The 22,995-nt window shown below is 40.9% G+C and overlaps 1 protein-coding gene across 1 annotated transcript; it reads left to right on the forward strand.

Moving 5' to 3' along the window:
* The first annotated feature begins 345 nt into the window (after positions 1-345).
* LOC143918005 (uncharacterized) lies at positions 346-2,364 on the forward strand. Its single transcript, XM_077439652.1, has 2 exons — positions 346-702; positions 805-2,364. Exons 1-2 carry the CDS (start codon positions 475-477, stop codon positions 1,102-1,104), a joined length of 528 nt encoding a protein of 175 aa, XP_077295778.1. The 5' UTR covers positions 346-474; the 3' UTR covers positions 1,105-2,364.
* The last annotated feature ends 20,631 nt before the right edge of the window (positions 2,365-22,995 follow it).

The raw sequence follows: 22,995 nt of genomic DNA on the forward strand, positions 1-22,995 counted from the left end.
TATTGCTGAAATAGAAGCAAACATGTTATTAGTATTGGAAAGGTATGGATAGTAACAAAGGAACGATACCGATTTCTTAATTGACATCCATTTTTTCTCGACCACGTTTTTTCCTATTGGTTTGTCCGTTTGGTGTTGTGGCCTAGGTTACTGGTGTCCGGTTCGAAGTGACCATCATGGAAAAGACTTCGATAATGGTTTGATGTAGTTTATTGAAATGTAAAATTTGCACGTGGTGGGCCAGCGGAGCGTACGGAACACAAGCTGTCCGTACGCCGTCTACTCGGTCTCTGTCGACCGTCGCGTATTTCCGCTTGGGCCGACACTTTTTCACCGACTAATTTTGTCGGTGCAAGTCGTGAACTCGTTAATTTAGTAAAATTAATTTACGAACGTCCTCATGAGGAGAAGCTACTACGGTATGTAGCCTCCGAAGGGATTCGTTGGAAGTTTAACCCGCCAAGGGCGCCTCACATGGGAGGGCTGTGGGAAGCAGCGGTTAAATCCATGAAGATTCATTTAAACAAGGTGTTAAAGGCCACCACCTTAAATTTCGAATCATTTTGTACGGTATTGACTCAAATAGAAGCTTGCATGAATTCCCGTCCTCTTAGTCCCTTGTCTTCGGATCCACTAGACCTTTTACCCCTCACACCTGGACATTTCTTAATTGGCAGATCCTTACTCGCTCTTCCAATGGAGGTTAAATATAACACTAATGTCCATGCCAATCTGCTTCAGATACAATTGACCACAGCAGCATTTTGGAAACGTTGGTCGGCGGAATATTTACATTCTTTGCAGTTACGACACAAATGGAAGAAGGACTCGAGCAACAATCTGAGTGTGGGTCAAATGGTCCTGTTAAAGGAGGAACACATGCTGCCAACCCGATGGGTCTTGGGTCGAGTCACTAAATTGTATCCCGGACCAGATGGCAGAGTTCGAGTCGTCGACGTCTTTACTGCCAGCGGAGAGTTTCGTCGGTCCAGTCATCTAGTGGCGCCATTGCCGATTCTACCACAAGGACCACTTGACAGGAAGGAAGATCAGCAAGAGGGAGGAGAAACAGCAGCTTCAATTCCGTCAACTTCGGTAGCTTAGTTTAACCCGAAGACACTACCCCCAACTCATATTACTTATTAGATGTAATCATGAGTTTAAATCATTCAATGTTAATAGTAGTACTCCGTAATTCACTTTAATTGTGTTGTGTGTATAATTTAAGCTATTTTCATTTTAACATTCGGCAGTATATATCTCCGAATTTAATCTAATCATTTTGTCTTTATAATATAAGACTTGTCTCATGTCATCACTCGGAAGGATTATATCCGAGTTTAAAATAAACTGTTCAAATTTGACAGTTAAAATTAGATTCATGATTTGTTAATGTTAGTCTCCAAGCCACACTTAATGGAGCATCTTAAATTATTTCATGTCTACTTAATTATAACCTGCCGGGAGTCATCCGCAGGTCTTATGTTTCTTGTTATGAAAACATAAGTTAACTCTTACTGTTTATAGTATTTATGTGAATCATAGAATAAGTAAATATTATAATACTGAACATTTCGATGTTTAACGTAGAGACATCTATAATCATAGTTCGCCTTCATTTCCTGCTTGTAGGAATGAATGAATGACTTTCCAATTTACTTTTAATTTAGCAATGTTTGTGCTACTTGTTGATGAAATCAAGTTAACTTAGGAGCATTACACTCACTAATCAAGTTTAGTTGATCGGTAATAGCTGATCTGTCTTGACAACTGTAACAGTGTCAACATTGTATTGTCTAAGTTAACATCAAGATGAGGAATGCTTAAGTTTTAAACCATATACAGTCCACTCTCTCTTCTTTAAAGTAAACTTATCTTGTAATGCTTATTCACAGCTTCAAAGGAGATTTCAAAAATTTTAATGTAAATAGAAACAACATTCACCAGAGGTATACCTATAAGTTGAAATATTACTGAACCAATAAATTGATTTTATCCTCACACTGGATGAGGCAAAGGTTTCATTATTCACCCTCTATTTAATTATTTTAAGAGCTATGATTTATTGTAAACGACTCGTCAGTAATGCTGTAACTCTGTAGAATAACTGTATTGTTCAACAGTTTTCCTATGTGGGACTATGTTCCGACTTTTGTAATGACGTGTGGCAAACAGTCTTATTAACTGATTGTCGATTGGCATTATTGACGAGTTGGCATTAGTGTCGGCCCAAGCGGAAATACGCGACGGTCGACAGAGTTCGAGCAGACGGCGTACGGACAACTTGTGTTCCGTACGCTCCGCTGAACCACCACGTGCAAATTTTACATTTCAATAAACTACATCAAACCATTATCGAAGTCTTTTCCACTAACCATCACCGAAATCAAAGAATTGGACATTGATAAAATATCCACAAAACGTGCTTACCTCACAATACCTAACCCAACCTAAGCTAACCATCACCGAAGTCAGAGAATTCGACATTGCCAAAATTTCCACAAAAAGTTTTTATCCTACCAAACCTCACCCATCTGAACCTAACCATCACCGAAATCAAAGAATTTGACATTGCGAAACTATCCACAAAACGTGCTTCCCTCACATTACCTAACCCAACCTAACCTCACCATCACCGAAGTCAGAAAATTCGACATTGCCAAAATATCCACAAAAAGTGCTTATCCTACCAAACCTCACTCATCTGAACCTAACCATCACCGAAATCAAAGAATTGGACAATAAAAAAATATCCACAAAACGTGCCTTCCTCACAATACCTAACCCAACCTAACCTAACCATCACCGAAGTCAGAGAATTCGACATTGCCAAAATTTCCACAAAAAGTTTTTATCCTACAAAACCTCACCCATCTGAACCTAACCATCACCGAAATCAAAGAATTTGACATTGCGAAACTATCCACAAAACGTGCTTCCCTCACATTACCTAACCCAACCTAACCTAACCATCACCGAAATCAAAGAATTGGACAATAAAAAAATATCCACAAAACGTGCCTACCTCACAATACCTAACCCAACCTAACCTTACCATCACCGAAGTCAGAGAATTCGACATTGCCAAAATTTCCACAAAAAGTTCTTATCCTACCAAACCTCACCCATCTAAACCTAACCATCACCGAAATTAAAGAATTTGACATTGCAAAAATATATACAAAACGTGCTTTCCTCACAATACCTAACCCAACCTAACCTAACCATCACCGAAGTTAGAAAATTCGACATTGCCAAAATATCCACAAAAAGTGCTTATCCTACCAAACCTCACCCATCTGACCCTAACCATCACCGAAATCAAAGAATTGGACATTGCAAAAATATCCACAAGACGTGCTTACCTCACAATACCTAACCCAACCTAACCTAACCATCACCGAAGTCAGAGAATTCGACATTGCCAAAATTTCCACAAAAAGTTCTTATCCTACCAAACCTCACCCATCTGAACCTAACCATCACCGAAATCAGGAAATTTGACATTGCGAAACTATCCACAAAACGTGCTTCCCTCACAATACCTAACCCAACCTAACCTAACCATCACCGAAGTCAGAAAATTCGACATTGCCAAAATATCCACAAAAAGTGCTTATCCTACCAAACCTCACCCATCTGAACCTAACCATCACCGAAATCAAAGAATTGGACATTCATCAAATATCCACAAAACGTGCCTACCTCACAATACCTAACCCAACTTAACCTAACCATCACCAAAGTCAGAGAATTCGACATTGCCAAAATTTCCACAAAAAGTTCTTATCCTACCAAACCTCACCCATCTAAACCTAACCATCACCGAAATTAAAGAATATGACATTGCAAAAATATATACAAAACGTGCTTACCTCATAATACCAAACCCAACCTAACCTAACCATCACCGAAGTCAGAAAATTCGACATTGCCAAAATATCCACAAAAAGTGCTCATCCTACCAAACCTCACCCATCTGAACCTAACCATCACCGAAATCAAAGAATTGGACATTGCCAAAATATCCACAAGACGTGCTTACCTCACAATACCTAATCCAACCTAACCTAACCATCACCGAAATCAGAGAATTCGACATTGCCAAAATATCCACAAAAAGTTCTTATCCTACCAAACCTCACCCTTCTGAACCTAACCATTACCGAAATCAAAGAATTGGACTTTGCCAAAATATCCACAAGACATGCTTACCTCACCATATTTTATCCAACCTAACCTTACCATCACCGAAGTCAGAGAATTCGACATTGCCAAAATTTCCACAAAAAGTTCTTATCCTACCAAACCTCACCCATCTTAACCTAACCATCACCGAAATTAAAGAATTTGACATTGCGACAATATCCACAAAACGTGCTTACCTCACAATACCTAACCCAACCTAACCTACCCATCACCCAAATCAGAAAATTCGACATTGCCAAAATATCCACAAAAAGTTCTTATCCTACCAAACCTCACCCATCTGAACTTAACCATCACCGAAATCAAAGAATTGGACATTGCGAAAATATCCACAAATCGTGCTCACCTCACAATACCTAACCCAACCTAACCTAACCATCACCGAAGTCAGAGAATTCGACATTGCCAAAATATTCACAAAAAGTGCTTATCCTACCAAACCTCACCCATCTGAACCTAACCATCACCGAAATCAAAGAATTGGACATTGCGAAAATATCCACAAAACGTGCTTACCTCACAATACCTAACCCAACCTAACCTAACCATCACCGAAGTCAGAAAATTCGACATTGCCAAAATATCCACAAAAAGTGCTTATCCTACCAAACCTCACCCATCTGAACCTAACCATCACCGAAATCAAAGAATTGGACATTGCGACAATATCCACAAAACGTGCTTACCTCACAATACCTAACCCAACCTAACCTACCCATCACCGAAATCAGAAAATTCGACATTGCCAAAATATCCAGAAAAAGTTCTTATCCTACCAAACCTCACCCATCTGAACTTAACCATCACCGAAATCAAAGAATTGGACATTGCGAAAATATCCACAAATCGTGCTCACCTCACAATACCTAACCCAACCTAACCTAACCATCACCGAAGTCAGAGAATTCGACATTGCCAAAATTTCCACAAAAAGTTCTTATCCTACCAAACCTCACCCATCTGAACCTAACCATCACCGAAATCAAAGAATTTGACATTGCGAAACTATCCACAAAACGTGCTTCCCTCACAATACCTAACCCAACCTAACCTACCCATCACCGAAATCAGAAAATTCGACATTGCCAAAATATCCACAAAAAGTTCTTATCCTACCAAACCTCACCCTTCTGAACCTAACCATCACCGAAATCAAAGAATTGGACATTGCGACAATATCCACAAAACGTGCTTACCTCAAAATACCTAACCCAACCTAACCTTACCATCACCGAAGTCAGAAAATTCGACATTGCCAAAATATCCACAAAAAGTGCTTATCCTACCAAACCTCACCCATCTGAACCTAACCATCACCGAAATCAAAGAATTAGACATTGATAAAATATCCACAAAACGTGCTTACCTCACAATACCTAACCCAACCTAAGCTAACCATCACCGAAGTCAGAGAATTCGACATTGCCAAAATTTCCACAAAAAGTTTTTATCCTACCAAACCTCACCCATCTGAACCTAACCATCACCGAAATCAAAGAATTTGACATTTCGAAACTATCCACAAAACGTGCTTCCCTCACATTACCTAACCCAACCTAACCTAACCATCACCGAAGTCAGAAAATTCGACATTGCCAAAATATCCACAAAAAGTGCTTATCCTACCAAACCTCACCCATCTGAACCTAACCATCACCGAAATCAAAGAATTTGACATTGCGAAACTATCCACAAAACGTGCTTCCCTCACAATACCTAACCCAACCTAACCTAACCATCACCGAAGTCAGAGAATTCGACATTGCCAAAATTTCCACAAAAAGTTTTTATCCTACAAAACCTCACCCATCTGAACCTAACCATCACCGAAATCAAAGAATTTGACATTGCGAAACTATCCACAAAACGTGCTTCCCTCACATTACCTAACCCAACCTAACCTAACCATCACCGAAGTCAGAAAATTCGACATTGCCAAAATATCCACAAAAAGTGCTTATCCTACCAAACCTCACCCATCTGAACCTAACCATCACCGAAATCAAAGAATTGGACAATAAAAAAATATCCACAAAACGTGCCTTCCTCACAATACCTAACATAACCTAACCTAACCATCACCGAAGTCAGAAAATTCGACATTGCCAAAATATCCACAAAAAGTGCTTATCCTACCAAACCTCACCCATCTGAACCTAACCATCACCGAAATCAAAGAATTGGACAATAAAAAAATATCCACAAAACGTGCCTACCTCACAATACCTAACCCAACCTAACCTTACCATCACCGAAGTCAGAGAATTCGACATTGCCAAAATTTCCACAAAAAGTTCTTATCCTACCAAACCTCACCCATCTAAACCTAACCATCACCGAAATTAAAGAATTTGACATTGCAAAAATATATACAAAACGTGCTTTCCTCACAATACCTAACCCAACCTAACCTAACAATCACCGAAGTTAGAAAATTCGACATTGCCAAAATATCCACAAAAAGTGCTTATCCTACCAAACCTCACCCATCTGACCCTAACCATCACCGAAATCAAAGAATTGGACATTGCAAAAATATCCACAAGACGTGCTTACCTCACAATACCTAACCCAACCTAACCTAACCATCACCGAAATCAGAGAATTCGACATTGCCAAAATATCCACAAAAAGTTCTTATCCTACCAAACCTCACCCATCTGAACTTAACCATCACCGAAATCAAAGAATTGGACATTGCGAAAATATCCACAAATCGTGCTCACCTCACAATACCTAACCCAACCTAACCTAACCATCACCGAAGTCAGAGAATTCGACATTGCCAAAATATTCACAAAAAGTGCTTATCCTACCAAACCTCACCCATCTGAACCTAACCATCACCGAAATCAAAGAATTGGACATTGCGAAAATATCCACAAAACGTGCTTACCTCACAATACCTAACCCAACCTAACCTAACCATCACCGAAGTCAGAAAATTCGACATTGCCAAATATCCACAAAAAGTGCTTATCCTACCAAACCTCACCCATCTGAACCTAACCATCACCGAAATCAAAGAATTGGACATTGCGACAATATCCACAAATTGTGCTTACCTCACAATACCTAACCCAACCTAACCTACCCATCACCGAAATCAGAAAATTCGACATTGCCAAAATATCCAGAAAAAGTTCTTATCCTACCAAACCTCACCCATCTGAACTTAACCATCACCGAAATCAAAGAATTGGACATTGCGAAAATATCCACAAATCGTGCTTACCTCACAATACCTAACCCAACCTAACCTAACCATCACCGAAGTCAGAGAATTCGACATTGCCAAAATTTCCACAAAAAGTTCTTATCCTACCAAACCTCACCCATCTGAACCTAACCATCACCGAAATCAAAGAATTTGACATTGCGAAACTATCCACAAAACGTGCTTCCCTCACAATACCTAACCCAACCTAACCTACCCATCACCGAAATCAGAAAATTCGACATTGCCAAAATATCCACAAAAAGTTCTTATCCTACCAAACCTCACCCTTCTGAACCTAACCATCACCGAAATCAAAGAATTGGACATTGCGACATTATCCACAAAACGTGCTTACCTCAAAATACCTAACCCAACCTAACCTAACCATCACCGAAGTCAGAAAATTCGACATTGCCAAAATATCCACAAAAAGTGCTTATCCTACCAAACCTCACCCATCTGAACCTAACCATCACCGAAATCAAAGAATAAGACATTAATAAAATATCCACAAAACGTGCTTACTTCACAATACCTAACCTAACCTAACCTTACCATCACCGAAGTCAGAGAATTCGACATTGCCAAAATTTCCACAAAAAGTTCTTATCCTACCAAACCTCACCCATCTTAACCTAACCATCACCGAAATCAAAGAATTGGACATTGATAAAATATCCACAAAACGTGCTTACTTCACAATACCTAACCTAACCTAACCTTACCATCACCGAAGTCAGAGAATTCGACATTGCCAAAATATCCACAAAAAGTGCTTATCCTACCAAACCTCACCCATCTGAACCTAACCATCACCGAAATCAAAGAATTGGACATTGATAAAATATCCACAAAACGTGCTTACTTCACAATACCTAACCTAACCTAACCTTACCATCACCGAAGTCAGAGAATTCGACATTGCCAAAATATCCACAAAAAGTGCTTATCCTACCAAACCTCACCCATCTGAACCTAACCATCACCGAAATCAAAGAAATGGACATTGATAAAATATCCACAAAACGTGCCTACCTCACAATACCTAACCCAACCTAACCTTACCATCACCGAAGTCAGAGAATTCGACATTGCCAAAATTTCCACAAAAAGTTCTTATCCTACCAAACCTCACCCATCTAAACCTAACCATCACCGAAATTAAAGAATTTGACATTGCAAAAATATATACAAAACGTGCTTTCCTCACAATACCTAACCCAACCTAACCTAACCATCACCGAAGTTAGAAAATTCGACATTGCCAAAATATCCACAAAAAGTGCTTATCCTACCAAACCTCACCCATCTGACCCTAACCATCACCGAAATCAAAGAATTGGACATTGCAAAAATATCCACAAGACGTGCTTACCTCACAATACCTAACCCAACCTAACCTAACCATCACCGAAATCAGAGAATTCGACATTGCCAAAATATCCACAAAAAGTTCTTATCCTACCAAACCTCACCCATCTGAACTTAACCATCACCGAAATCAAAGAATTGGACATTGCGAAAATATCCACAAATCGTGCTCACCTCACAATACCTAACCCAACCTAACCTAACCATCACCGAAGTCAGAGAATTCGACATTGCCAAAATTTCCACAAAAAGTTCTTATCCTACCAAACCTCACCCATCTGAACCTAACCATCACCGAAATCAGGAAATTTGACATTGCGAAACTATCCACAAAACGTGCTTCCCTCACAATACCTAACCCAACCTAACCTAACCATCACCGAAGTCAGAAAATTCGACATTGCCAAAATATCCACAAAAAGTGCTTATCCTACCAAACCTCACCCATCTGAACCTAACCATCACCGAAATCAAAGAATTGGACATTCATCAAATATCCACAAAACGTGCCTACCTCACAATACCTAACCCAACTTAACCTAACCATCACCAAAGTCAGAGAATTCGACATTGCCAAAATTTCCACAAAAAGTTCTTATCCTACCAAACCTCACCCATCTAAACCTAACCATCACCGAAATTAAAGAATTTGACATTGCAAAAATATATACAAAACGTGCTTACCTCATAATACCAAACCCAACCTAACCTAACCATCACCGAAGTCAGAAAATTCGACATTGCCAAAATATCCACAAAAAGTGCTTATCCTACCAAACCTCACCCATCTGAACCTAACCATCACCGAAATCAAAGAATTAGACATTAATAAAATATCCACAAAACGTGCTTACTTCACAATACCTAACCTAACCTAACCTTACCATCACCGAAGTCAGAGAATTCGACATTGCCAAAATTTCCACAAAAAGTTCTTATCCTACCAAACCTCACCCATCTTAACCTAACCATCACCGAAATCAAAGAATTGGACATTGATAAAATATCCACAAAACGTGCTTACTTCACAATACCTAACCTAACCTAACCTTACCATCACCGAAGTCAGAGAATTCGACATTGCCAAAATATCCACAAAAAGTGCTTATCCTACCAAACCTCACCCATCTGAACCTAACCATCACCGAAATCAAAGAATTGGACATTGATAAAATATCCACAAAACGTGCTTACTTCACAATACCTAACCTAACCTAACCTTACCATCACCGAAGTCAGAGAATTCGACATTGCCAAAATATCCACAAAAAGTGCTTATCCTACCAAACCTCACCCATCTGAACCTAACCATCACCGAAATCAAAGAAATGGACATTGATAAAATATCCACAAAACGTGCTTACTTCACAATACCTTACCCAACCTAACCTAACTATCACCGAAGTCAGAGAATTCGACATTGCCAAAATTTCCACAAAAAGTTCTTATCCTACCAAACCTCACCCATCTGAACCTAACCATCACCGAAATCAGGAAATTTGACATTGCGAAACTATCCACAAAACGTGCTTCCCTCACAATACCTAACCCAACCTATCCTAACCATCACCGAAGTCAGAAAATTCGACATTGCCAAAATATCCACAAAAAGTGCTTATCCTACCAAACCTCACCCATCTGAACCTAACCATCACCGAAATCAAAGAATTGGACATTCATAAAATATCCACAAAACGTGTTTACCTCACAATACCTAACCCAACCTAACCTTACCATCACCGAAGTCAGAGAATTCGACATTGCCAAAATATCCACAAAAAGTTCTTATCCTACCAAACCTCACCCTTCTGAACCTAACCATCACCGAAATCAAAGAATTGGACATTGCGACAATATCCACAAAACGTGCTTACCTCACAATACCTAACCCAACCTAACCTACCCATCACCGAAATCAGAAAATTCGACATTGCCAAAATATCCACAAAAAGTTCTTATCCTACCAAACCTCACCCATCTGAACTTAACCATCACCGAAATCAAAGAATTGGACATTGCGAAAATATCCACAAATCGTGCTCACCTCACAATACCTAACCCAACCTAACCTAACTATCACCGAAGTCAGAGAATTCGACATTGCCAAAATTTCCACAAAAAGTTCTTATCCTACCAAACCTCACCCATCTGAACCTAACCATCACCGAAATCAAAAAATTTGACATTGCGAAACTATCCACAAAACGTGCTTCCCTCACAATACCTAACCCAACCTAACCTAACCATCACCGAAGTCAGAAAATTCGACATTGCCAAAATATCCACAAAAAGTGCTTATCCTACCAAACCTCACCCATCTGAACCTAACCATCACCGAAATCAAAGAATTGGACATTGCCAAAATATCCACAAGACGTGCTCACCTCACAATACTTAACCCAACCTAACCTAACCATCACCGAAGTCAGAAAATTCGACATTGCCAAAATATCCACAAAAAGTGCTTATCCTACCAAACCTCACCCATCTGAACCTAACCATCACCGAAATCAAAGAATTGGACAATAAAAAAATATCCACAAAACGTGCCTACCTCACAATACCTAACCCAACCTAACCTAACCTTCACTGAAGTCAGAGAATTCGACATTGCCAAAATTTCCACAAAAAGTTCTTATCCTACCAAACCTCACCCATCTAAACCTAACCATCACCGAAATTAAAAAATTTGACATTGCAAAAATATAAACAAAACGTGCTTACCTCACAATACCTAACCCAACCTAACCTAACCATCACCGAAGTCAGAAAATTCGATATTGCCAAAATATCCACAAAAAGTGCTTATCCTACCAAACCTCACCCATCTGAACCTAACCATCACCGAAATCAAAGAATTGGACATTGCCAAAATATCCACAAGACGTGCTTTCCTCACAATACCTAACCCAACCTAACCTAACCATCACCGAAATCAGAGAATTCGACATTGCCAAAATATCCACAAAAAGTTCTTATCCTACCAAACCTCACCCTTCTGAACCTAACCATTACCGAAATCGAAGAATTAGACTTTGCCAAAATATCCACAAGACATGCTTACCTCACCATATTTTATCCAACCTAACCTTACCATCACCGAAGTCAGAGAATTCGACATTGCCAAAATTTCCACAAAAAGTTCTTATCCTACCAAACCTCACCCATCTAAACCTAACCATCACCGAAATTAAAGAATTTGACATTGCGAAAATATCCACAAAACGTGCTTACCTCACAATACCTAACCCAACCTATCCTAACCATCACCGAAGTCAGAAAATTCGACATTGCCAAAATATCCACAAAAAGTTCTTATCCTACTAAACCTCACCCTTCTGAACCTAACCATCACCGAAATCGAAGAATTGGACTTTGCCAAAATATCCACAAGACATGCTTACCTCACCTTATTTTATCCAACCAAACCTTACCATCACCGAAGTCAGAGAATTCGACATTGCCAAAATTTCCACAAAAAGTTCTTATCCTACCAAACCTCACCCATCTGAACCTAACCATCACCGAAATCAAAGAATTGGACATTGATAAAATATCCACAAAACGTGCTTACTTCACAATACCTAACCTAACCTAACCTTACCATCACCGAAGTCAGAGAATTCGACATTGCCAAAATTTCCACAAAAAGTTCTTATCCTACCAAACCTCACCCATCTTAACCTAACCATCACCGAAATCAAAGAATTGGACATTGATAAAATATCCACAAAACGTGCTTACTTCACAATACCTAACCTAACCTAACCTTACCATCACCGAAGTCAGAGAATTCGACATTGCCAAAATATCCACAAAAAGTTCTTATCCTACCAAACCTCACCCTTCTGAACCTAACCATCACCGAAATCGAAGAATTGGACTTTGCCAAAATATCCACAAGACATGTTTACCTCACCATATTTTATCCAACCAAACCTTACCATCACCGAAGTCAGAGAATTCGACATTGCCAAAATTTCCACAAAAAGTTCTTATCCTACCAAACCTCACCCATCTTAACCTAACCATCACCGAAATCAAAGAATTGGACATTGATTAAATATCCACAAAACGTGCTTACTTCACAATACCTAACCTAACCTAACCTTTCCATCACCGAAGTCAGAGAATTCGACATTGCCAAAATATCCACAAAAAGTGCTTATCCTACCAAACCTCACCCATCTGAACCTAACCATCACCGAAATCAAAGAATTGGACATTGATAAAATATCCACAAAACGTGCTTACTTCACAATACTTAACCTAACCTAACCTTACCATCACCGAAGTCAGAGAATTCGACATTGCCAAAATTTCCACAAAAAGTTCTTATCCTACCAAACCTCACCCATCTTAACCTAACCATCACCGAAATCAAAGAATTGGACATTGATAAAATATCCATAAAACGTGCTTACTTCACAATACCTAACCTAACCTAACCATACCATCACCAAAGTCAGAGAATTCGACATTGCCAAAATATCCACAAAAAGTGCTTATCCTACCAAACCTCACCCATCTGAACCTAACCATCACCGAAATCAAAGAATTGGACATTGATAAAATATCCACAAAACGTGCTTACTTCACAATACCTAACCTAACCTAACCTTACCATCACCGAAGTCAGAGAATTCGACATTGCCAAAATATCCACAAAAAGTGCTTATCCTACCAAACCTCACCCATCTGAACCTAACCATCACCGAAATCAAAGAAATGGACATTGATAAAATATCCACAAAACGTGCTTACTTCACAATACCTTACCTAACCTAACCTTACCATCACCGAAGTCAGAGAATTCGACATTGCCAAAATATCCACAAAAAGTTCTTATCCTACCAAACCTCACCCTTCTGAACCTAACCATCACCGAAATCAAAGAATTTGACATTGCGGAAATATCCACAAAACGTGCTTCCCTCACAATACCTAACCCAACCAAACCTAACCATCACCGAAGTCAAAAAATTCGACATTGCCAAAATATCCACAAAAAGTGCATATCCTACCAAACCTCACCCATCTGAACCTAACTATCACCGAAATCAAAGAATTGGACATTAAAAAAATATCCACAAAACGTGCTTTCCTCACAAGACCTAACCCAACCTAACCTAACCATCACCGAAATCAAAAAATTCGACATTGCCTAAATATCCACAAAAAGTGCTTATCCTACCAAACCTCACCCATCTGAACCTAACCATCACCGAAATCAAAGAATTGGACATTGCCAAAATATCCACAAGACGTGCTTACCTCAGAATACCTAACCCAACCTAACCTAACCATCACCGAAATCAGAGAATTCGACATTGCCAAAATATCCACAAAAAGTGCTTATCCTACCAAACCTCACCCATCTGAACCAAACCATCACCGAAATCAAAGAATTAGACATTGCCAAAATATCCACAAGACGTGCTTACCTCACAATACCTAACCCAACCTAACCTAACCATCACCGAAATCAGAGAATTCGACATTGCCAAAATATCCACAAAAAGTTCTTATCCTACCAAACCTCACCCTTCTGAACCTAACCATTACCGAAATCGAAGAATTGGACTTTGCCAAAATATCCACAAGACATGCTTACCTCACCATATTTTATCCAACCTAACCTTACCATCACCGAAGTCAGAGAATTCGACATTGCCAAAATTTCCACAAGACGTGCTTACCTCACAATACCTAACCCAACCTAACCTAACCATCACCGAAATCAGAGAATTCGACATTGCCAAAATATCCACAAAAAGTGCTTATCCTACCAAACCTCACCCATCTGAACCTAACCATCACCGAAATCAAAGAATTAGACATTGCCAAAATATCCACAAGACGTGCTTACCTCACAATACCTAACCCAACCTAACCTAACCATCACCGAAGTCAGAAAATTCGACATTGCCAAAATATCCACAAAAAGTGCTTATCCTACCAAACCTCACCCATCTGAACCTAACCATCACCGAAATCAAAGAATTAGACATTGCGACAATATCCACAAAACGTGCTTACCTCACAATACCTAACCCAACCTAACCTACCCATCACCGAAATCAGAAAATTCGACATTGCCAAAATATCCACAAACAGTTCTTATCCTACCAAACCTCACCCATCTGAACTTAACCATCACCGAAATCAAAGAATTGGACATTGCGAAAATATCCACAAATCGTGCTCACCTCACAATACCTAACCCAACCTAACCTAACCATCACCGAAGTCAGAGAATTCGACATTGCCAAAATATCCACAAAAAGTGCTTATCCTACCAAACCTCACCCATCTGAACCTAACCATCACCGAAATCAAAAAAATGGACATTGCCAAAATATCCACAAGACGTGCTTACCTCACAATACCTAACCCATTCTAACCTAACCATCACTGAAGTCAGAGAATTCGACATTGCCAAAATTTCGACAAAAAGTTCTTATCCTACCAAACCTCACCCATCTGAACCTAACCATCACCGAAATCAAAGAATTTGACATTGCGAAAATATCCACAAAACGTGCTTCCCTCACAATACCTTTTTTTTTTTTTTTTTTTTTTTCCGGCGGGGGGAAATCTTCTAGAAGACACCACCGACGTGTTTAATTCCGGTGGTAGTGTGGGATTTTTACCCACTAAAACCCCCCTCCTCTTCAGCTACCACCCGGCTACTAATTAAGTATTGCTCAAGGGTGGCAGCCAGAATAGCCATCTAGGCTCTCGTCATTTTACAAAGTCCGACTTTTTTTTCTCTCGATCGCGTTCTGCCTCTTCTTTCTCCCGCATGATGCATACTGCAAACGTAGTGCATGCTGTCCACGCCTCTGCACTCTCAAGCATAGCAGGAATCATGTTAGTCGTCGCTAATGAGTTAACACCGAGTTCATTTTTTAGATTGGTTCTATGTGCGTTCCATGCTGGACAATCGAATGCAGTGTGTTCAGCATCGTCGTTTTCTGCACTGCAGTGATGACATCCTGGTGTTGCTCTTTTTCCTATCTTGTGCAGATAGCTTCCGAAGCAGCCATGTCCTGTTAAAATCTGAGTTAGGTGAAAGCACAGTTCACCATGTTTTCTCCGGCTCCAAACCCTCAGGTCTCTGATGAGTCGATGCGTCCACCGACCCTTAGTTGACGCATCCCATCGAGTCTGCCACAAAGACATAGTTCTTTCTTTTGAGTCATTTTTTTGCTCCCCTCTGTAGACCGCTTTCCGCTCTTCTGCGAGCAGATCGATGGGTGGTATGGCTGTTATTGCGAGGATGGCTGCTTCGGATACCGTGCGATATGCAGCAGCAACTCTTAGCGCACTTCTTCGCTGAACTCTTGCTATGTTGAGTCTCGCCTTTTCCGTTATCATTGCATCCGCCCATATCGGAGCGCCGTACAACAGAACCGAGTGGACTACTTCATTATAAAGTTTTCTTCTGTTTGTTTTGGGTCCTCCTATGTTGGGCATCAACCTGGCCAAGTCTTCGGCAACTCCTGCTGCTTTTGCTGCCACCTTTTCTGTATGTACAGTGAAGCGAAGTTTGTCATCGATCCATACTCCCAGGTATCGGATCGATCTATTATATTTCACCTCATGCCCGTCGATGAAGAGTTGCGGCGGTATTAACTTCCTTCGTCTGGTGAAGAACACGGCCTCAGTCTTTTGAACTGCTAATTCCAATCCAGCGTCCGACAGCCATCTCCTTATCTTTCCGATCGAGTCTTCACAAATAGCTCGCAAGAGTTCTACAGATTTCGCCGCAACTAGCAATGCTACATCATCGGCGAAGGCGATTATCTTCGCCTCTGGGCGAAATGGAACACGTATAAGACCATCATACATGACATTCCACAGTGCAGGTCCAAGTACCGAGCCCTGTGGAACGCCTGCCGTGATCGTTCGCTGTCGTTGAATGCCATTACAGTTGTATTCCAGCTGTCTGTCCGAAAGATAACTTTTGATTATCCGCTCCAAGTATGCTGGTGTCTCAATTCTTTGGAGCGCTTCAAGGATCAGGTTCCATTTTGCTGAGTTGAATGCATTCTTAATATCAAGTGCAATCATCACGACATGCCCGCTTGCTTTGACACTTCCCTCCCATGCTTTCTTAACAGTGTCAATGACCTGTTGTATTGCCTCAATTGTCGAGCGCCCCGGGCGGAAGCCAAACTGGTGTGGCGAAAGTCCCTTCGTAGGATCCTCAAGGTACTTCTGTAGCCGCTGGAGAATCAGTCTCTCTAAAAGCTTGCCGAGTCCGTCCAGCATGCAAAGCGGCCTGTATGCAGATGGGCTATTCTGGACCTTGTTTCCCTTCGGAATAAGTACCAATCTTTGTCTCTTCCAAGAAGAAGGAAACGTCCCTTCTGTCAGACAAGAGTTGTAGACTGCAAGTAGTAGTGCAGGATCTGAGTCAGCGACCCGTCTGATGATTGCGTTTGGGACGCAGTCCGGTCCTGGGGCTTTGTTAGTCTGTAGTCGTCTGGCAGCCATGTTTAGTTCCTCATCAGTAAAGATGGGTATTTGTTCGCTTATATCATTGTCCATATTTCTTCTGACGATGACGTCAAAATTTTCCCGGGTCGAGAAGAGTCCATCAACTATCATCTCCAGATTTGATTGGTTGTTGAGGTAAGGATCATCTATCGATCGCCGAAGTTTCCTCCTCACAATCTTATAAGGTGTACCCCATGGATCGGCGTTGACAGAGTTACACATCTCTTCCCAGCACTGCGATTTGCTTCTCTTGATTGCGTTGCGCAAAGCCTTTCTAGCCTCTTTATACGCTTGACGTCGCTCGTCGCAGTCGGGATGTCGTTGCATCCTGCGATGACAAGCTGTGCAGTTCCGTCGGAGTTCTGCTATCCCGTCATTCCACCAGTACACTGGGGGTCGACGCACGCCGCTGCCAAGCTTGGGCATTGAGGCGTTGCAAGCAAAGCGGAAAAGGTCGTTGAGCGATTGAGTAACTTCTTCAGCCCCTCTCCCAGATATACCATTGAAAACAGTCTCTCTCTTGAGCGCTATGGCCCCTTCGAGTGCTGGTGCGTCCAATTTCCTGACTGCCCACCCTTCGAGTGCTTTATTTTTTGTCTTCTTTAGGCAATTTTTTATTGTAAATTTGATGTATAGATGATCGCTGTAAGAATGGGTGTCAAGAACTTCCCAATGTCCAACTCTTCCCAGTAGCGATTCGTGTACAAATGTAACATCTATAACCGAAGCACTGTTCCCGCGCACGAAGGTGCTAGATCCGGTGTTTATAGCGTGTAGTCGCAGCTGTGAAGCCATCTCTGAAAGCAATATACCTCTTCTATCCGTGTGTGGAGACCCCCATTCAGGAGCTTTTGCATTAAAGTCACCAGCGACAATCGTAGGTAGAGGAGAAGCGCTGATGCTATCTCCCAGTCGGGTGAGACCTTCTACGAAGTCGGTGTATATTGAATTCGGGGAAAAATAGCAAGAATATATCCTCACCTTGTCCATCTCAACCCAAGTCCAGCCGCTTTTGCTACCACTATCTACATCAGTAATATGCAGCAGAGGGGAGAAGGCACATATGGCCGCTCTAGAATCTGCATCAGAAAACCAGCGAGGTGGGGTATTCCCGCGATACTGCTCAGAAATAAGTGCCAAGTCAGCCCCATTTTCTTCAGCCACCTTATGCATAAGGTCCTGTGCAACCCTACAACCGTGGAGATTTATTTGTAGGAATGTTAGGGCCATTTAGGTTTATTTGCATTTTTTCTTGCTTCTTGCCTGTATATGGGACATTCCTTTGTGCCATTGCGGTGTTCAGTGTCGGCTCCTTCTTTGTTTTTGCAGGTCAGACAACATAGTTTGTTCTGGCAGGTAGCTATCTTATGGTTCTCTTCCCCGCATCTGAAGCATGTCTCTCGTTGTGGATTGCTGCAAGTCGTCGATCTGTGGCCAAGGCCCTGACACCGATAACACCTCATGACGCTGATTCTTCGGCGCACCCTACACCTCAGGAATCCTATTTTTACTTTCCCTGCCTGTAGTAGTTGGACTCCAATTTTGGCAGGAAGGCTAACTATTGCTATTTGGGTGCCTCTCGTGCCAGCTTTTAAGTATCTAACTGTGATATCCTCTTTTTTCAAAGCGCTGTTGTTCTCGCATAATGCAGTAACAATGTCACTTTCTTCTTCGCCTTCCGGGATGTCGAGGATTGTTATTGTCTCGATTGGTACAAGTCCTCTCGCGGCGTTTGGCTTTCCCAGTGCTCCAGCTATTACCCCTGCCAGGTCCGCTGGATCCTTTGAGCCTCTTGCCAGCTCTATAATGGCGTCGCCTTTGCGCGTCTTGCGGATAGCTGTTAATTCGTATCCAATCTCGTCCGGTTTTACCTCTCGGAGCATTTTCACCATCTCTGCGTATGTTTTCCCACTTTCTTGATTGCTGATGAGGACAGCATCTCTCTTGTAACGTGGCTTCCTTTGTTTTAAAGTTTTTTCCTTCTTCTTGTCTTTGTCCTTGCAAATACCATTGCCTTGTCGTGTGTGACGTCTGCTTTGAACCAGGTTCCAGTCGTCTTCTGTGTGGTCATTGTGAGTGGGCACTGCGGGTTCAATGGTGGCAATTGCCTTTTTTAATCCCATAATTGCGTTTTCCGCGTGTTGTAAACTTTTTCTGACCTTTCTTGTTGATGTAATCTCTTTTTTGGTAAGATTTAGCTTTCGGGCTCCTTTCTTATTCCGATCAGTGTTTTCTTTTGGAATCGGTTCTGCAGTCTTTCCAGCATTCACAATGTTGTCTGCAGCCATTACATTGTTTTGACAACGGCATTCTGTGGTATAGTTCTTTTCTGCCGCTTCTCTCAGTTTATTTGTTAACGACAGCATTATTGAAATACCTTTTTTAATTGGTTTGTGGACGTTATCATGATTGCTGATGAAGGTTATGAGTTCATTCACTTCAGTTTCTATACTATTTATTATTTCGTTTAATTTACTATTCTCCATTGTGATTCCCACGAGTAGCTAGGGAAATAAAAGTCCGTCCGATCAGAGCCCCGCATAGTCGGATAAGCCTGATACTCCGAAGGGTCGGCTGGTACTCCGGAGGCTCGTTTGCGACCGTACTGTTTAACGTCTCTACGGCCACGCATCCGTTGGCACGATTGCATCCACCGTGGATTAAGACGTGCTCCTTGTCCGGGACCACTACATCGCCGTAGCAGTTGACTACTGGAGTCGTTCCCCAATCCGCAACCCGGGGACCCGTGCGGTTGTATGGAGCACTACCTCCGGGCACCGCCGATAAGCGTGCACGCCCCCGATACCCCCAAATTCACGTGTATTTAATGATATCAAATGAAAAACACTCCTTGGGGACAATATAAACCACAACAACAGCGGAAATATCAATGTATGTGTATAGAGAAGAAAAAAAAAAAATAAACAAATAAATAAATAAATGAATAAAAATAAAATAGTGGGTGCTAGAATTGGACACCCAGGTTGTTCATTCATTCATCTATCTATCTTTCCCCCTTCTTCAACTTCTCTTTCCCTTGTTTCCCTCCCTCACAATACCTAACCCAACCTAACTTACCATCACCGAAGTCAAAAAATTTGACATTGCCAAAATATCCACAAAAAGTGCTTATCCTACCAAACCTCACCCATCTGAACCTAACCATCACCGAAATCAAAGAATTGGACATTAAAAAAATATCCACAAAACGTGCTTACCTCACAATACCTAACCCAACCTAACTTACCATCACGGAAGTCAGAAAATTCGACATTGCCAAAATATCCACAAAAAGTGCTTATCCTACCAAACCTCACCCATCTGAACCTAACCATCACCGAAATCAAAGAAATGGACATTGATTAAATATCCACAAAACGTGCTTACTTCACAATACCTTACCTAACCTAACCTTACCATCACCGAAGTCAGAGAATTCGACATTGCCAAAATATCCACAAAAAGTTCTTATCCTACCAAACCTCACCCTTCTGAACCTAACCATCACCGAAATCAAAGAATTTGACATTGCGGAAATATCCACAAAACGTGCTTCCCTCACAATACCTAACCCAACCAAACCTAACCATCACCGAAGTCAAAAAATTCGACATTGCCAAAATATCCACAAAAAGTGCATATCCTACCAAACCTCACCCATCTGAACCTAACTATCACCGAAATCAAAGAATTGGACATTAAAAAAATATCCACAAAACGTGCTTTCCTCACAATACCTAACCCAACCTAACCTAACCATCACCGAAATCAGAGAATTCGACATTGCCAAAATATCCACAAAAAGTGCTTATCCTACCAAACCTCACCCATCTGAACCTAACCATCACCGAAATCAAAGAATTGGACATTGCCAAAATATCCACAAGACGTGCTTACCTCACAATACCTAACCCAACCTAACCTAACCATCACCGAAATCAGAGAATTCGACATTGCCAAAATATCCACAAAAAGTTCTTATCCTACCAAACCTCACCCTTCTGAACCTAACCATTACCGAAATCGAAAAATTGGACTTTGCCAAAATATCCACAAGACATGCTTACTTCACCATATTTTATCCAACCTAACCTTACCATCACCGAAGTCAGAGAATTCGACATTGCCAAAATTTCCACAAAAAGTTCTTATCCTACCAAACCTCACCCATCTAAACCTAACCATCACCGAAATTAAAGAATTTGACATTGCGAAAATATCCACAAAACGTGCTTACCTCACAATACCTAACCCAACCTTACCTAACCATCACCGAAGTCAGAAAATTCGACATTGCCAAAATATCCACAAAAAGTGCTTATCCTACCAAACCTCACCCATCTGAACCTAACCATCACCGAAATCAAAGAATTAGACATTGCGACAATATCCACAAAACGTGCTTACCTCACAATACCTAACCCAACCTAACCTACCCATCACCGAAATCAGAAAATTCGACATTGCCAAAATATCCACAAAAAGTTCTTATCCTACCAAACCTCACCCATCTGAACTTAACCATCACCGAAATCAAAGAATTGGACATTGCGAAAATATCCACAAATCGTGCTCACCTCACAATACCTAACCCAACCTAACCTAACCATCACCGAAGTCAGAGAATTCGACATTGCCAAAATTTCCACAAAAAGTTCTTATCCTACCAAACCTCACCCATCTGAACCTAACCATCACCGAAATCAAAGAATTTGACATTGCTAAACTATCCACAAAACGTGCTTCCCTCACAATACCTAACCCAACCTAACCTAACCATCACCGAAGTCAGAGAATTCGACATTGCCAAAATATCCACAAAAAGTGCTTATCCTACCAAACCTCACCCATCTGAACCTAACCATCACCGAAATCAAAGAATTGGACAATAAAAAAATATCCACAAAACGTGCCTACCTCACAATACCTAACCCAACCTAACCTAACCATCACCGAAGTCAGAGAATTCGACATTGCCAAAATTTCCACAAAAAGTTCTTATCCTACCAAACCTCACCCATCTAAACCTAACCATCACCGAAATTAAAGAATTTGACATTGCGAAAATATCTACAAAACGTGCTTACCTGACAATACCTAACCCAAACTAACCTAACCATCACCGAAGTTAGAAAATTCGACATTGCCAAAATATCCACAAAAAGTGCTTATCCTACGAAACCTCACCCATCTGAACCTAACCATCACCGAAATCAAAGAATTGGACATTGATAAAATATCCACAAAACGAGCTTACTTCACAATACCTAACCTAACCTAACCTTACCATCACCGAAGTCAGAGAATTCGACATTGCCAAAATTTCCACAAAAAGTTCTTATCCTAACAAACCTCACACATCTGAACCTAACCATCACCTAAATCAAAGAATTTGACATTGCGATAATATCCACAAAACGTGCTTCCCTCACAATACCTAACCCAACCTAACCTAACCATCACCGAAGTTAGAAAATTCGACATTGCCAAAATATCCACAAAAAGTGCTTATCCTACCAAACCTCACCCATCTGAACCTAACCATCACCGAAATCAAAGAATTGGACATTGCCAAAATATCCACAAGACGTGCTTTCCTCACAATACCTAACCCAACCTAACCTAACCATCACCGAAGTCAGAGAATTCGACATTCCTAAAATTTCCACAAAAAGTTCTTATCCTACCAA

This window comes from Arctopsyche grandis, chromosome 10 (genome assembly GCF_051622035.1).
Source record: "Arctopsyche grandis isolate Sample6627 chromosome 10, ASM5162203v2, whole genome shotgun sequence".
In the NCBI taxonomy this organism is placed as follows: Eukaryota; Metazoa; Arthropoda; class Insecta; order Trichoptera; family Hydropsychidae; genus Arctopsyche; species Arctopsyche grandis.